Raw genomic sequence first — 17,923 nt, forward strand, 5'->3', positions numbered from 1 at the left:
GAAGAGCCCCAGGTAGGGCCTGTAGTGGGAGGGTTCCAGGGAAGCTAAACCAGAAGGTGTGGTTTCCTGGGCAGCTGAAATGGGCCATCTTGAGGAGGGAGGGCAAATGGGTAGGGGGTGCCGGGGCCCCGTCTTGCTCTGCCCCTGCAGCCATCACCTTTCTGCCCATGACCTCAGCAACCCAAGGAAGCTCCTGAATGGGGATATTCTATGGATGGAGATTGGCCAACTCTCATTGTAACACTGGGTCCTTCTGTGGACTTCTACTCCAGCATCTGTTTTTTTTTTTTTTTTTTTTTTTTTTTGGCGGTACGCGGGCCTCTCACTGTTGTGGCCTCTCCTGTTGCGGAGCACAGCCTCTGGACGCGCAGGCTCAGCGGCCATGGCTCACGGGCCCAGCCGCTCCGCGGCATGTGGGATCTTCCCGGACCGGGGCACGAACCCGTGTCCCTTGCATCGGCAGGCGGACTCTCAACCACTGTGCCACCAGGGAAGCCCTCCAGCATCTGTTCTTACCCTCACCTTCTCCCATTACTGTAATACTCCTGCAATCGTAGGCTAGACCTTGCCTTCCTCTCCTTCCATTGCCTCTGCACTCCCTCCCCTTAGCCATTAGATCCAGGCCAGCCTCACCAGCTTGCCAGGAAGGCAGCAGACTTGTCCTCTCAACTTCCAGGAAGAACCTTAAGCATAGTAAGTGCTTTATAAAATAGTATTATGATGATGAGGTAACACATGTACAACCCTTGGTAATGCTCAACAAACGCTGATTCCTTTCCTCCCCACCCCAATCCCTTGTTTCCCCCTTTTTTTCTGTCAAACCTCTACTAAGTCTCTAGTAACATCTCAAAATTTTGAGACCTGATATTGCCATTCCCCTGTTTACAATTCTTAATAGTTCCCTGCTATGTGCAAAATAAAGGCCTTTCACAAAGTGGGCCCAAGCTTCCCTCCTGCGGTATCGGCACGCATTATCCTCCATCCTGGGCAGATTGAGCCACTCTGTTCAGTCCTCCTTCTCAGTCTTTGCTTGATCTCCCTGCCTGGAACGCCACCTCCGCCTCTGTGCCTGACTGGGGCTTCCGGTCCGCTCCCGCCCCGGCTACCCCAGGACGCCTTTCCTGACAACAGCCCAACCCACGGTGGTCTCTCTCGCCCCGTGACCCCCGCTGTCTCTTGTCCCCTCTCCGAGAAGTTTCCTATTGCAGGCTGGAAAGAGCGTCGGAAGCGGTTTCGTCAGGTAACTGTGGTGCAGAGAGGACCCCTGGTGTCTTTGGAACTTTCCGGAATCCCCAGACGCCCGCGCACCCAACTCCCCACCCCAACCCCGTTCCAGCACACGGAGCAGCCAATCTAGAGTGAGTGTGCCTGCTGGAGCCTGGGAGTGAAGGCTCGGACATGGGCGCGTAGGGTGGGCTCTTGCCCTGGAGGGATCCTTGGAATAAAAGGAGCGTGGACGCTGTAAAGACGGCTTTACTGACAAAGCACATGGCCGCCCCGTCGCAGGGGCTTGTGAATCGCGTCCTATTTCATAAGGGTTAAACTGAGGCCCCAAAGAGGTAAATGACTTGACCAAGGTCACTAGGTGAGTGGCATGCCCCACTTGGGCCCCTGGCCGCGTGTGTGTGTGTGTGTGTGTGTAAGCCGTGGCCCGCAACGGCTGCAGCCGCCGAGCCCGCCTCCGTTCGGGAGCCTGGCTCCGGGTGGGCGGTGGAGCCCTCCGCCCGGCCTGCTGGAAGGGGCGGGGCCCCGGGCGGGGCCGACACAGGTGCTCCGCATACGGCCGGCGGGGGTGGGGGGGGAAAGGGGCGGCTCCGCGGGGCTTTATAAGCGGCCCCGGGTGCACGGCTGTGCGCGGCTCGCTGCAAAAATAGTGCCCACGTGTCTGCACGTCCCTCGCCGCGCCGGCCAGACGCCTGCCGGCCGGTCCGTCCGTCCCGCTGGACCACGCCAGCCCCATGGCGTTCCCGCTGGTAAGAGCTGCTCGCCGCCCGCCCGGGCGGGGCTGGGCGGGGCCGCGGTCCGTGCCGCGGCAGCTAACGGTCCGCGCGCAACCTCGGCCGGTCCGCGGTACCCTGCTTTCCCGCCCCCACCCGTGCGCGCAAGTCCCGGGCGGGGCGCGGGTCACGTGCCCGCGAGCGTGGGGCCTCGTGGAGGGGTGTGTGGCGAAGGGGGGGGTAGGGAGCCTCCTCGTGACTCAGGGCCTTTGGGCTTAAAGGCGCCGCGGCCCTCCGGGGGCGGCCGGTGGGGCCTCCGAGCTGCGTTGCAGACGCCCGTTGGCCTCGAGTGTCTGTCCAGACGGGAGCAGACCGGACGGAAGGGCGCCCCCGCGCCCGGAACATTTCCTTCTCCCGCAGCCGTCGCACGTGAGAGTCTAAGCCACAGGCACTCCTGGGAGCTCACGCGCCTCGCAGCGACCCCCGCGAATCTCGTTCGTACCCAGTGGGCAGCGGGGAAGGGCGGCCGGGGCGGGGCGGGGCTGCTGGCGGCGTAGACCCTTGCTCTGGGCCTCGGGTCAAGGGAGAGCGCCACGACGGCAGTGGGCGCGTCTCCTTTAAGGCGGAGGGATTAGGCCCCTCGTGCCGTCCGCGCGCGCTTCTTTGGCCCGTGAGGTCACGTGGCTTCACACGTTCGTTAGGCGCAGGAGCCGGAGTTCTGGGGTGGGGTTGGCTAGGTAGGGTCGGGCGCTGGAGGGTGGCCGGCACGTGCAAAGCGGCTTTGCGCTGGGGAGCCCCGCGGCACAGAGGTAGGTCCTGGGGGCATGGGCGGGTGTCCTGTAGGCCGCGGAGGTGCCCCAGGCGTGGAGCTGACCTAAGCCGCGCCAGCTTCGGTTTTCCCCACCCCGAGTTCTCTGACCGCGGAGAAGCGTGTGTGTGGCCTTGGCTTTGTCATTCTCTCAGCCCAAGACCAGACCAGGTTCCCAGACTCGGGTGGGTGTTGGCGCGGGCCCAGCGCTGGTCTCGGGTTTGGCGGAGCAGTGGCTAGGGGCACAGCCTGGTTGCTTCGCTTGGTCAGCACGCAGGTTAGAAAGGCCTGTGCCTGCACTGAGCCCCCCGGGCGGGGAGGGGGGGTACTCAGACCAAGAAAAGGTTACTCACCTTTGGTTGTCCCACTTGGCGTCATTCCCCGTTTTTTTCTTCGCGTGAGTGTTGTCTGCAGTCAAGTCGACCCTGACTTTCTTGCGTCATTCCCAGAGGACCCGGGCAGGCCAGGGTCCTTGTAAGTGGCCCAGCGCCGCCCACAGGACTGAGAAAGCCCGAGCGGATACTTGCGCTCTGGAGCACGTCCTCGCGTGCACGGGTTATTTTTTGGTGGCATTTTGCACAGTGCAAGCGGTCCTGCGCTATGATTGCGCTCGCGAAGCAAGTGGGAAGCACGGAGACTCCACGACAGCGCTCAGAGCCGGGGGTGCCGGCTGTGACCCCCTCCCCCACCCCACCCCGCAAGCCCGGCTCTGCTTAGCGCTGCATTTCGTTGGCAGCTGCCTCCTTTGGTCTCCCTGGCTACCGATCTGCTGCCTTGCTCTCTCGCTGGCACCTGAGTAAACTGCTGGGCGAGGGGCGAGGGGGTTCGCTGGTATCCACAGGTGTACCGCCTGCCTCTGGTCTACCCCTCAGGTGACGGTGCTGACATGTGCCAGCTGGAAGTGTGTGTCTCCTGAGAATAGTTTGCACCCTTAGGCTCAGGTTCTGTTTGAGCTTAGGGACACAGGCTGGGTTAAAAACAAAAATAAATCGCAACAGGCGGAAGGAAACCTTGGAAACTTCAGGCTGGTGGTGGTTTTCCTGGTTGGTTGATTGGTTTTTATCGTAGGTAGAAGGGAAGTGGCAGGAAGTTCTGCTTCTGGAGCTCCGTGGAGCTCAGCGCTGTCGGAGCCCCTCAGGAGAGTAGAGTTCAGGGCTGACCGCGGGCCTTGGAGCGTCCTCGTTGAGCTCGCTTTGAGCTGCACTGTATTCCCGGAGCCCGTTGCTGCAGAGTTTGGCTTTTGCCACAGTGATGTAATTTAAACTTGAGGAGTGGTTTGGCAGTACGTGCTCGGTTTATAGAACTAGGATTACGAAGTTGACTACCCTATAAAGTCAGTCTTTATAGTATAGAAATACTTGCCATCCCGCCTCCGGAGGGTTGTCTTATAAACATCCCGCTGGCCCAGGCTCCCCTGTGGGGAAAGGGAACTGTGCCGGCCTGTACAGCCGGCAGGAGGTTGGAGAGCGAATGCACGTGTCGAGTGACCATGGAAACATGAGCAGTTTGGATTGAGCCTTAGGCACTTGGTGCAGGAATGTTTCTGTGGTCTTGTCTTTCTTTCATGCGGTACCAGTACCAGTGTCTGTGAGTCAGTAAGTGGAGGAAGGTGATAAAAGTAGTGCGACTCCATGCTCAACACCCAGCTTGTTAAGAGGTTAATGATAATAGCTGTCTTTGTAAGTTTTTTCAGGGGTGACCAAGCTATTTATTTTGTTTTTAATCCTTAAAGTGGGTTACAAACCCAAATCCCTACAGGGGCCTGAGGTAACATAAATGAGTAAATGGAAAGAAAGTAGAGTAGTGCCTGCTGAACTCCAGAATTTGCTTAAAGGAGAGCCAGTAGCTGGTTCTTGGCCATGCAGAAGTGTGGGCCCAGAGTTCATGGATCTTTGACTTCTTTCCTAGTTAAGCTTCCAATCTCTGTTTTTTTACATGTAGCAATTAAAAAATTGAGAACACTGGATGGTTCAGAGTCTCTGAAGACTGGATTCAGCCTGAGGGCTAGTCTGGGGTCTTTGTCTTACAACGTCCCATTTAGATTTCCTCCCTATTTTTCAGATGATGAAACAGGCTTAGAAATCAAGTCAGGAGGCTGTCAAGTGGTAAAACCAGTGTGTGAACCTAGGCCTTTCTGGTGCCATAGCTGAACCGGTGGTATTAGGTGTATTCCCGTATGTCAGAGGGGTCAAGGGGTTATTGGTGGCGTGCATTGTATAGAAATGCAATGGTCTATGGGCTGGTCACATTCATAGGCAAAGTGAGCCTTAACTGCATTGGAGGGAATCTCTGGTTGCTGTGGAAGTCAGTGTGGGTCTTCTGAGCGTTAGCACAGCAGTGTTGATGTCAGGAGGAATGTGCTGTGTCTATCATTCTGTAATGTGTGTCAGAGCAGTTAGCTGATTCTGAGAGAGCCAGAGGTCTGGAGAAGTCAGGCTCCTCCCACTGTGGGGGTGACCCTCCCAAACCTCTACACAAAAGACTGTCCTCTTTCGGGACAGTTAAATTTCAGCAACATTTCCCTTCTGAGACTAGGCATATTTGAAATTATGGTTTTGTAAGACCTGTGAAAGTAGAATGGGGCTTATTAAATCTCACCTTTTTTCTCTTAGCTAAAATTTCCATAATTCTGTCTTTTAGATTTCCAGGCAGAGTTAATAAGGGTTTTAGCAGTATGTGGTAAAATCTGGGATAAGCTCCCAGGGCATAAAAGAGCCCCGCACCAGGACTAAGGAGCTGGGGTTTCATTCTGGGCAACACTTAGAATCTTAGTGTATAATCCACGCTAGCAGATGTAAAGAGATGTGTACCTTTATTTCTGTATCTTATTCCCAAAGGATTTAAAGCATAAGGAAGTGAAGAGCGTATTCTGAGATGTTGTCAAAGGAATATTTCAGTGAGAATGCAGACTCACATACACACCAGAAAACTTTTTTTTACCTGTGGTCTGGGAAGTTTTTGGAAAGATGGAAACTTTAAAATGTTACTTGTCTCCAGCTGCTGCTTTAGCTACCTTTACAGGCCAGGGTCTCAGCTGCGAGTTCAGTGTTTGTGAATTTGGTGAAGGGGAATCGTGAGATGACTAAAGTAGCTCTCTGCTCGTATTTTAGTGTTTATATGCTAGGTAATATCTGTGCAAAGTTTTTCATTCATTGTTTTCAGCTAAATGTTCCCTATAATTGTTAGGTGTTTGTTTAAAGGGCAGATTAATTAGTGGGTAGTACTTCTGGCTTGAAGTTTGGGATAGAAATGCATACCAAACCTAGATATTAGTGTTTAGGCTGCTGTCTTCAGTAGCTAGTGGTGGAGGCCGTAAAAGAATCATGGGCTCAAATAGCAAATTGTTTTCTCTCATATGGAAGAGCTCTACTAATCCCATCCTGTTCTGCAAATCTGCTTTTCCTAGGCAGTATCTAAGCACTACTGACTCTGGGGAGAACTTGCCAGAAAGCCTGGGGGTAGGGGATGAGGGATAGGAAGAGGGTTGGACTTAAGAGGTTGGAGTGGAGGAAGTTACATAAAGAATTTTTGCTTCTCTCTGTTGTTTGAGTTAAAACCAAGATGCATTGCTTGCACCCTTTGAGTACTTGGATACTGCTGACCCCGCCTCCTTTGCCCCACATACTGCAGCTTTGAAAATGCCCTTTTTCTTTCCTGCCATTGTTGGAGCCTGATTTTAGTTATACCTGTGTATGAGAGCTTGTCATCTTCTGGAAGCACACAGATTCCAGGTGTTGAAAGTTTTTATGTTCAAGATAGGACCCCCCAACACAAGGCATTTTTCAGTTACAGTAAACTGGCTGAAAAGATTGAACTAAAAAATACATAATATGTATAAAATTTATATTTTTTATAGGGAAATTACCTGACTTTGCATAAGAAGTCAGTATCCAAATTTGAGAGTGTTAAATTTACATTGTAGACAAAATTTTCAGAGTTCTGTTACTGGGATTTAAAAAGACTCCTGTTAGGAACTATTTTGTCTACTCAGTATATAATGTGTTTTTAAGTAACACAGGTGTGGGGGAAATATTCCTGATTAAATAGGGTTGAGCTTTGCTTTCAGCGGTGCAGAAGAACACTTAGGCATGGATAGCTTTTGAATTCTACTTCACTTTTCAATATTCCTGTATGGTTAGAGTACCCTTTTGATTTTTAAGGCATTTTGTGATGACTTTCCTTGAGGTAATTGGAGAATTCCCAGAGGGCAGGTCTAAAGATTGATTTGTGTGCTAAAAATGGGTCACAGTTGCGTGTAGCTGCTGATTCTGGGAGTAACTTGACTATAATAGTGTGACTGGTTTCTTTATTCTTGGCCAGCATAATATGCTGACAAACTACCATCCTGACAGGTTTAGCGCCGTGGCCTGAAGTTTTCTTTGATAAAGGTGTGGGAGTAGCTCTCCTCTTGTTGAAGGAAAGCATTTACCTTGAAGGGCAGGTTGGGTTTCTTTGTGTCTTTTGACAGAACACTTAATCTCTTACTACTTAACACCTGTGCTCTCTGCATTCTGGCTTTGTGCTCCTGGCTTCTGGCTCTGACACCATCTGTCTCCTGAGTCTGCCCTTTCTCCTGAGACTTTTTTAAGCTGTACGTTTGGAATTGTTTTGAAGCTCAGGAGGTGTTGGAGACCTGTCTGCCTCCCAGGTATAACTTGAAGTTGTGGATTATAGTGTCTCAGTATGTTCACGGATGAGGAGAATTAAGCTTAGCACGAAAAATGGTTATTTATACAGTGAGAGGATGATAGAGCCAAAACTGGAACCCAGGTCTCTTTATTTCCAGACTAGTGTTGTTTCTGGAATTCACGCACCTTGCTCTTTGTTATATTGATCTTTCATTGTCTTTCATTTTACTTAAAATTTCCACTTGGTTCATAAGACTCTGGTTTCCTAGTTTTTCTTTTCTCTGGTCTTTTCTTGTCCTGGCACTCACAGGCTTCCTCCTCCTCCCCGTGGATGCCACATTCCTCGTGGCTCGTTCTGTTGGCTCATTTTTGTTCTCTTTTACAGAGGGCCTGTGTGTTCCTATAGCACCAGGTCAGGTTTTAGGTTGAGCTCTTTTTGCCCTGATTGTTCTCAAGAACCATAGGTCTGATTAGCTTACTGAATGAATGTGTCTATCTGAGGCATATTAAACCTAGAAGGTCTCAAAACTACCCATTTCTTCCTTTTCCTCATCTTCTGGGGCTAATCTAATTATATCCCTTCCACCCAATTACTAGTCAGTTTTTTTCTGACTAGGGTCTAGTGTCCTCTTGGGGGAAGGAACTGTGTTTGGGTGTTTTTTTGTTTTAATTTTTTTTTAACCCTGTGAAGGCCCCAGTACAGATGGATGCTAGGTAAATACGTACTTGTAGCTTTCGTTCGGAAACCTCCCCCCAGTTTCTGTAACGATAAAGCCTTGATGTTATCTAACTCTTGTCTCCCTTAACCCCTGTGTATCCTTTTATCCGTTCTCCATTCCCATTGCTACCACTAGTTCAGGTCTCCCTTGGATGAATATTTTCAGTCTGCTTTTCCTACCTTCCTCCTTAGTTATGCCTGCCTATTCAACACCTACCGCTTTGTGTGGAGCTGCGTCATAGTAATGTAATGGTCTTATTGTTCCCAGACACGTTCCTCAGACCCGCGGTCCTTGGGTCTTTTTTATTTTTGGCTGTGTTGGGTCTTTGTTGCTGCGCACGGGCTTTCTGTAGTTGTGGCAAGTGGGGGCTATTCTTCGTTGCGGTGTGCGGGCTTCTCATTGCGGTGGCTTCTCGTTGCAGAGCACGGGCTCTAGGTTCGTGGGCTCTAGAGCGCAGGCTCAGTAGTTGTGGTTCACGGGCTCAGTTACTCCGCGGCATGTGGGATCTTCCCGGACCAGGGCTCAACTCTTGTCCCCTGCATTGGCAGGCGGATTCTTAACCACTGCACCACCAGGGAAGTCCCCTGTGTCAGAGAATATTAAAGGCATGTACTCAAGGGTTGAGATTTAATAAAATTTTTACTGTTTACCCAAGGACATGGTAAATCTGGCTTTTTCTGGGAGTTCATACCATAAGGAATACAATAACTTTTGCTACAGTTTATTGGCATTGCCTTGATTTCTGCTAAGGTGCCAGATTTACCTACTTCTATTGCTTTTGTATCATCAGTGCAGATGTCAAGACAGTGAAAAAATAAACTGATATCTTAGAATTATGAAAATAGTTTTGACTTCATGGACCTCTGAAAGGGTGGGTACCCAGACCCTGCTTTGAGAACTACTGCCACAGCATAAGGTCAAGTTCCTTAGTTAGTGTATAAAGTCTCTCATGGTCTGACTTCAGCTTAGTGGCCACGTTTGAGTCCTTACTGGTCTATTCCTTGAACTTTTAAAAAATTGGGTAGTAACATACATGCAGTAAAAGGCACTAGTGTTAGTGTATAGCTTGATCAATTTTTACATGTTTATATAGTTTTATGTATTTTTACTTATTTATGTTTATCATTTTTATATATCACAAATCAAGATGCAGAACATTTCCAACACTCTGTAAGGTTCCTTTGTGCCTTTTTTTTTTTTTTTTTTTTTTTTTTTGCGGTACGCGGGCCTCTCACTGTTGTGGCCTCTCCCGTTGCAGAGCACAGGCTCCAGACGTGCAGGCCCAGCGGCCATGGCTCACGGGCCCAGCCGCTCTGCGGTATGTGGGATCTTCCCGGACCGGGGCACGAACCCGCGTCTGCTGCATCGGCAGGCGGACTCTCAACCACTGCGCCACCAGGGAAGCCCTCCTTTGTGCCTTTTATCCCTTCCCCTCTCCACACACACACACACACACACACACACACACACACACACACAGTTAAATACTGTTCTGATTTCTGTTGTCATCAGTTGGCTTTGCCTGTTTTTGAACTTCTTATAAATGAAATCATGTAGCATGTACTCTTGAGTTTGGCCTTTTTCCCCCCCCCACAATTTAGTTTCTGTGAGGTTTCTGTAAGTTGAAGTGTAGTACAGAAGTTTTGTTTTTGCTGTATAGTACTACATTAGAGATGTGAATAATTATCCATCTTACACGTTACAGATGTGAACAATTTAGACATACTTATATGCTTATGGGTGTGCAGAAAAGAGTTAACATAGCAGATCTCACTGCTGTCCTTTGGCTGGTGTCTGGGAACTTGGATTTTGAGTTGCCACCATTCCCAGAACTGGTAAGAATGATTTACTCTACATAAACTATATTAGGTATAGTAAATCATTGGCTTTAAGTATAGTAATATGGTTTAGGTATAGTAATATGCCTGTTTGGCAAAACCTTTTAACCTTTTTACCTACCTACTATCCTTTCTAATTTCTATGTATGTTTATTATTAGGCTTATGATATAGCATATAACTTACTTGTTTATGTGCTTGTGTTCCCATTAGACTAATTCCTTGGGAGCTGGGGCTGTCTTATTTATCCTTTCTCCCCAGAATAGCTCCTGGTGTATGGTGAGAATGTAATCAGTAAATATAATTGTAATCTTTGGGTCCCCAAGCATGAGGTCATATTGTTCATAGGTTCCTTGTTTTTTGTTCATGTGGAATTGTCTCTGCTCCAAACTTAAAATCCCAAATCCTGAAATGACTTTGAGTGGCCAAGAGCTTTGACAGTGAAAAGAGATAGAATTGATGAGTGAATATTGGTTTTGTTCTTGTCTTAATAATTAAGAAAGGAGTCACTACAATTTATGGAGGTTGTGATGGAGGTGGTAAAAATACCTATGAAATGAATATAATATGGGTCTGCTTTTCCTGTGGTATCTGTATTTAGTGCCTGCAAATTTAGCAGATATTATGTTGGGTGCTACTTCGATGAAGGCCTTGAACGATCTTACAGTTTATCAAATGCAGAGCTAACTATGCATACAGCAAACAGTTTGACAGGTAAGTGTGACAAGAGCTACAGTTACAATGACCATGTGTTTTACGTATTCTTGAGCAGTTTTGGTATTAAATATTCCCTTAATGTTCTCATAAACCTGTCCTGGAAATTGTAGTATTTCTTTTTCCAGACTGAGTTTATAGAGCAAGAAGAATATTGGGCATTAAATGCATTCTGTAGAAACTGAAGAATAACCAGAAAAGTAAAGGGAGAGCCAGGAGAAAGTGGTTCCTGGATTAAATGAGTGGAGAGTAGCCAAGGATCAGATACCCAAAGATGTCAATCAAGTAAGATAGATTTGAAGTATCGGTTGGGTTTGGCAACTCAGGTCATTAATGTAGTTTCTTTTGGGGGGAGAAGGACTTGCTGGCAGGATATTATGGGTTGAGAGGAAGGATGAACAGGAGGTTCAGAAGTAAATATGGCATATTTTCTAAAAGATTGGTGGTAGAGCAAAAGGAAGAAGGCAGTGGCTTAGCAGAATGTTTTAAATCAAGGAAGATGTGTTTTTTTTAAAGATGAGAGAGCCTTGAGCATACTTACTAATGGGAAGGAACCAGTGGAGAAGAGAGAGGGAAGTGAGATCATGAATGAAGAGGAGGTGGTATCTTGAGTCTTGTATCTGGTCTCTTTCTGCAGATAAGGACCTGCAGCCTTATCTCCTTTATTCCTGGTGAGCCTCCCTGCCCAGTCTTGTTCCTGCACTCCCTTTCCTTGAATTTACTGTGTTCTGTATCCACTCTGTGCTTGTTCTTTGTCTATTATGTTCTTCTTCAGACTTGCTTATTGAAATTCTGCTTTTTCGTTAATCCCTAGCTTAAAAGTCTGAATTGTTAAACCATCCTAGGTACCTTAAATATACTCATCTTTTCTGTAGTATTTTGTACTTACCTTGATCTCCACTTACCTAGCTGGTTGTCTTTCTCCCACTTAGCTCGTTCTCCCTAGGGCATGGATTATGTTTTACACATTTCAGTAATCTCAACATCTGACCTAGCATATTTTTAGTATTTATGAAATATTAGACTATGTGACACTGTCATTTTGTTGGTAGAAAAGGTAGGATATTGACAACTTCATATGGATCAACCTAATAAATTTTTATTCCTTACATTCTTGCACAGAAGGCTTGAGGTGGAAGTTTAAGAATGGACAAGCAAGGACCAAGGAGAAAGAGAAGCATTTCTTAACAGCTGTAGAGTCATTGAAATTCAAACAGAAACTGGCTTTGAGTGACCAGGAGACTAAAGCAAACATGGAAACTTGGCTAGATTTACATTTTCCCATAATGTAAGGAAAACATCAATTCCTTAGGGGAAACTGTAACATTTCCTTATCTTGGTCTGAATGACATTTTTCTGAGTGGGTAGTCATACAAGTGCTGTTCAAAATTGTGGTAAACAGTATCCTCAAAATCCTGAGTGTACATGCTAAAGAGGTTTTATTCAGCTTTATTATTACTTACTAAAAAATTGAGACCAAATTGCCAAAGTACGTCTCAGAACCACTTTTTTTGGGATATCTAAGTATATTACTTTCTTTTGCTGTACAATAGGTAAAAAACCCCCAAAATGTTCAAGACCAGTGCTATTAACTAAAAATATCTGATTAATTAGAAAACTTTATTCTCAGAAAAATTTTTAGCATGAACGGTTTTGCAAAGGGAGTCAGGGGATTCCAATCCATGGAACCCCAGGCTTAAAAGTCAATCAGGAGGAGTAGATAAACTGTGTCCCATTCAGACAGTCTTCCATAAATCTTTCAGCTGGCTTTTGAGGAATCAGGCAATAGTCTTGAAGTGGTCTGCAGTGTAGATATTTTGTTGTTGATTAAAGGCAAACTTAATGAAAACAAACCCAGAAGGTGGTAGAGTTGGCATTCATTTATGACAAATATCCACAAACCAGGATTTTGACCTAAAGGAATGGCCATTTCATCACCATGTTGATCCCGGGTTATACGTATTTGAAGACAAGGCCAGGGTTTCCAAAATAGGGCAAATCTAGATTTGTTCTGGCATACAAATAGGTATAACATTTTAGGATCTTATTCCTGAACTAGCAAACATAGCTGCATGGTGTGGGTTCAGATTTTAAAGAATTATGAGTGGTAGTTTCAAACCATTAAGGCAAAAAACCCTCTAGTTATGCGCTGTAAGCTTCTCTGTGAACTTGATTAGGATAAGTTGAAAGCATACTTACGAGTAACAGTGATGGAGTTGGGAGACATTTGTCCCTAATAAGTTATTGAGCGTATCTAGGCACTTTAATTTCTCATTACCACAAAGTCTGCAAAGTAGGTGGGTACTCCATTTTCTACCTAAGGCAACCAAGGCTCAAAGAAGATACTTAAGTGGTAAACTTAGTATTTGTACTCCAAAGCATATAGACCTTCCTTCCAGTCTGCTCTCTTCTCCCATACCTAACACTGCACCATGCTGGACCACTTTTGATAATGCTGCTCTGTTCTCTGTGTTCTTCAGACCTTCGTCTTACCCTCACTTCCAGGCACATTCTCTTCCTCTGAGTCCCCTCGGCTCAGAGGACAGTGTATGTTTACAGCACATTGTAGCTTGTGTTGTGATTGTTCACGACATAATCAGGGCTTAGTTCCCTTTCTAGACTTCAAAAATTTTTTTTGACTGAGTCTCTGTCTAACCTGCCTACCCTTAGAATGCTGCTGTAGATAGCAGGCAATTGGTTAATGGTTATTAGGCAGGGGATGAATGAAGCATGTAGCCTTAAGATCCGCAGATTGATTATAAGTGCTTATTATCTTAGCCCTTGTGAAGTTGCCTTAATGAAGTTGAAAATCATCTTAGAAATCTACAGTTGTGAAAAGGGCCTTGTGTCAGTGGATTCAACCATTCTCGGTGGGACCTCTCTGGAGGGCTTGGGAAAACAACCTTGCAGGACTCTTTCAAGAGCTTGAAAATGATATGGAACTCAAGTTTGTCCCTTTAAGGCCATCCTGCAGAGTTTATAAAATTGTAAATGTTTCTGGTCATTCTCATGCGTATACCTGGATTTTAATAGGTTAAACAAAATAACACCAGGCTTTTTAAATTTTGTTTTGAAGTTATCACCTACAAGATCTTAGGTGCTAGTTTCCTTACTTGGTCTGTTTCCCGCCCCCCCCCCCCCAAGGTCTTAGTTCCCTTGGGGGGAACTAAGGAATGATGTAACTGATGAGTCAGGCTCCCCTTAGAAGATTCAGTCTGTCAGCCAGTATCTCATTGCTTAAATGTCAGGCATGGGACGTGGTGAGGGAGGGAGATTGAAAAGTGAAGAATGGTACCTAGATTTCTGTCTAGGGCACCTGGAGGATGGTGGTGTTACTTGCTGAGACAGAGAATACCAAAAGAATCACTTGGGTGGGGGTTCAGTTCATGTTTATGTATCTGGGAGTGCTTTTCTCATTCAGTAATGTCTTACCTGAGTTGTAAGTACTTTTAATGACCATGTGGAATTGTATAACTTATTTAAACAATTCCCTTTGGGTGGTATTTGTACCACTCTTGGTCCTGACCGTGTCTTTTCCTGTGATTATATCTTCAGATGTAAAAATGGTAGCTACCGTATGCCAACACCATCCTAAGTGCTGTAAACATCTCATCAGAAGGTTGGTAGGTACTCTTCTCCCATTTCACAAATGGGGAAACTGTGGCACAGAGATTAATAACTGCCAATAAATGGCAGAACCAAACTTTTTAAACAACTGTATTGAGATATAATTTGCATAACCGTAAAGTTCACCTTTCAACTGTAAAGTAGGTGGTACTCCATTTTGTACCTAAGGCAACCAAGGCTCAAAGAAGATACTTAAGTGGTAAACTTAGTATTTGTACTCCAAAGCATATACACCATCTTTCCATACATATATTTACAGTTTTGTGACCATCACCGTAGTCTAATTTTAGAATATTTTCATAATCTCAAAAAGAAATTTTGTACCTATTAGACACGACCCTCTAACCTGCTCCCCACATCCCCAGTTGAAGGCAGCTAATCAACTTTATTTTTTTTTTTATAAATTTATTTTATTTTTGGCTGTGTTGGGTCTTTGTTGCTGCGTGCAGGCTTTCTCCAGTTGTGGCGAGTGGGGGCTACTCTTCGTTGCGGTGCACAGGCTTCTCATTGTGGTGGCTTCTCTTGCTTTGGAGCACGGGCTCTAGGTGCACAGGCTTCCAGTAGTTGCAGCACGCAGGCTCAGTGGTTGTGGCTTGTGGGCTTTAGAGCGCAGCCTCAGTAGTTGTGGCACACGGGCTTAGTTGCTCCGCAGCACGTGGGATCTTCCTGGACCAGGACTGGAACCCATGTCCCCTGCATTGGCAGGCGATTCTTAACCATTGCACCACCAGGGAAGTCCCAACTAATCTACTTTAGATTTGCATATTCTGGATGTTTCATATAATTGGGCTCATATAATCTGTGGTCCTGTGTGACTGGCTTCTTTCACTTAATGTTTTTCAGGTTTACTTGTGTTGTAGTTTGTATCAGTACTTCATTCTTTTTTACTGCCAAATAATCTATTGTGTAGATAAATTCAAGATTTGAACCAGGTGTGTCTGGCTCTTAAAGCTCATGTTGCTGCTACCATGCCATTCTACTTCCTATACATGTCCCATTATGTTAGAAGGTTCTTGAGGCAGCATCTTACATTTCAGTGTTTCTCCCTCTTACGGTTCTCTCAGGGTGCCTTGCTCAGAGTGAAGTATTTTAATATATAGGCAAGAAACCCAAGTCCTTGTTAACTTTAACTTGTGGTGTTGGATTAGAAGAAAGGAAGTGTGAAGTCTCTATTAAAAGGGAGAGTAGAGGGCTCCCCTGGTGGCGCAGTGGTTGAGAGTCCGCCTGCCGATGCATGGGACACGGGTTCGTTCCCCGGTCCGGGAAGATCCCACATGCCGCGGAGCGGCTGGGCCCATGAGCCATGGCCGCTGAGCCTGCGCGTCCAGAGCCTGTGCTCCGCAACGGGAGAGGCCACAACAGTGAGAGGCCCGCGTACCGCAAAAAAAAAAAAAAAAAAAAGAAAAAGGGAGAGTAGAAAATCTAAACATCTTTTTTCTGCGTCTAGGAGGAAGACGCAGGAAGGATAAAAGATTGCTGGGACAATCAGGAAGCACCTGCGCTCTCCACGTGTAGCAATGCCAATATCTTTCGAAGGATAAATGCCATATTGGATAATTCTCTGGATTTCAGTAGAGTCTGCACTACACCTGTAAATCGAGGAATCCATGATCATTTGCCAGGTGACTTAGATTTGAAAACTTGAATGTGCTAGGCATGTATACACAGCTGTTTCTAGGCAGCTTCCTGGTGACGCCTATGAAGAATGACCTTGAATCTCTGACAGCACTTGCCCCTTTTGTAGTTTGCCTTGTGGATTGGGTCCCCTTTGGGGTGAAGACTTCCTTCAATTATAATACAGAAATCTTTTTTATGAATCACAAGAAGATTAGGTGAAAAACGATAGGTCAAAGTGACAGGGCTATTTATATATACAATTACAGTAGAGTCACATATGTTGAGATAGATTTTCTAATAGCTGCATTAGGAAAGTTCAAAAAAGTGTAATACTTGATCTAACCCAGCGTAGTCATAATATCGTGTCAACATGTAATCAACATAGAAAACTTTTAATGAGATACTCTTTCGTTAGTACTAAGACTTCAAAATCCAGTGTATATTTTACATTTACAGCACAGCTCAATTTGAATTAGCTTCATTTCAAGCGCTCAGTAGCCACATGTGACTAGTGGCTACTGTATGGGATGGTGCAGCTCTTCAGTGTTTTAATTTCCTTCAAAATGAGTGCAAGTCAACAAGCATTTGATTTTTATGATATTTAGTATATTCCACAGAATAGTGGGGGAGAGGGGAGCATCTCCTGAAGATGATTCTTCACAAGGAGGCTTGGGTGTCCTAACAGTGTTTCATTATCTTTTTGTGGGAGTTGCAACATATTATAGGAATGTTGATGGAATATTTTTTGTTTGAATTATTTTAGATGAAAGTGAACGTGTTTTTAATTTTTTAAACGGACCTTGAAAATATTTGGTAAAACACAGATTCTCAGAACAAGGACTGGTAATTGCTGTTTTTTAGTTACAAATTCTTTGATTTATTTTTAACTTGACCTTGGAAATAATTCCCACAAAGATGTAGGAGCATGTGAACATAAAGTAGCTAAATGTTTAAGGGAGAAGTCCATTAGGAAGGAGATGGCCCCATGGAATATTATTTATTAAATTGTGCTGGAAGGGAAATGAGAGAAGAGCATGGGGGCTGGGAAACACCGGTGGGTCTTGTCTCTTCTAACTTCCGAAAGAGTATACATGTAATGTTTTCTGTTATTTGGAGTCAGCTGTGAGCTAACCCTTATTCTTTAGCTTATGCTGAGTTAAAAATTCAGAGAAGCTGCTTGCTATGTATGCGTTGTTTTTTCCTTTTCAGAAAGTTGCATGAGTTATATTCCAATAAGAATGACACTCAACAATGACTTAAATTTCACTGGGTTGCTTCAGACATGCTGGAACTTTTATGGTTTATAGCAAAGTATTTTTCAGCTAATGCTAGGTTGTTGACTTGTGTGAGGGGAAGGCTCCTGGTCAGTGAGACAGGAGCTTTGAGGAGTGTACGTTTGCAGTTGGCCAGGGCGCCCAGTGGCCTCGCTGGCAAGATGCCAGGTGCTGGTGAAAGTGTTACCATCCCACTCTGCCCAGGTCACTGACTTGCCAGACTACAAGGTACAGACTTCTTGGCCTCTTCAGGGTCTTCTCAGGGCACGGGTTCAAGAAGAGTACCTTGAAGAAATAGGGAAACCTGGCTTGTAAGGTTGCCCTTGGGCAGTGAGATAAAGTAGATAGTTTTTCCAGCTGTAGGGCAGAATGGTACCTCCCCAAATGCCTCACAGAGTCCTCCTGGGGGGCTCAATAAGGAAAGCAGTACTGCAGTTTGAAGGGACCTCAAGGGATTGTAGGAGAGGTTCTGGTCAAGGTGTTCTGGGCTGTCCTTTGCACATACCTAGCCCCCACGGTATGGTCAGCTCTCTCCTTGTCCCCACCTGAGATGTTGGTGCAGGGCTGTGGGCTCTTGGTCTTGAGTGGTGAGGCAGGGCTGCCTGGCCTAGAGCAGAGAGCAGCTTTCCCGGGTTTCCCCAGCAGGAAAACCCACCTTGTGGTTAATGAGCAAGTAAACTTGGGCATGTATTTTCCATGAGGAACTTCAACGTGAATTTGCAGCTTCTGGTCAGAAGTAATCCTATTACCTAAGGAGATAAT

At 46.1% G+C, this 17,923-nt stretch overlaps 1 protein-coding gene across 2 annotated transcripts in view; it reads left to right on the forward strand.

The window, feature by feature from the left end:
* Nucleotides 1-1,804: 1,804 nt before the first annotated feature.
* CPEB1 (cytoplasmic polyadenylation element binding protein 1) overlaps nt 1,805-17,923 on the forward strand; it is a 102,021-nt gene continuing 85,902 nt past the window's right edge. The window contains exons 1-2 of one of the 2 annotated variants that reach the window (XM_029238214.1): nt 1,805-1,973; nt 15,718-15,892. In XM_029238214.1, the coding sequence (XP_029094047.1) occupies nt 1,959-1,973; nt 15,718-15,892 (190 nt within the window). In that variant the 5' untranslated portion in view covers nt 1,805-1,958. The remainder of the gene's footprint in view (nt 1,974-15,717; nt 15,893-17,923) is intronic. The other variant, XM_029238213.1, reaches the window with a different exon arrangement.

Source organism: Monodon monoceros, unplaced genomic scaffold (assembly GCF_005190385.1).
Source record: "Monodon monoceros isolate NGI ecotype Baffin Bay Population unplaced genomic scaffold, NGI_Narwhal_1 Super_Scaffold_21, whole genome shotgun sequence".
Lineage (NCBI taxonomy): Eukaryota > Metazoa > Chordata > Mammalia > Artiodactyla > Monodontidae > Monodon > Monodon monoceros.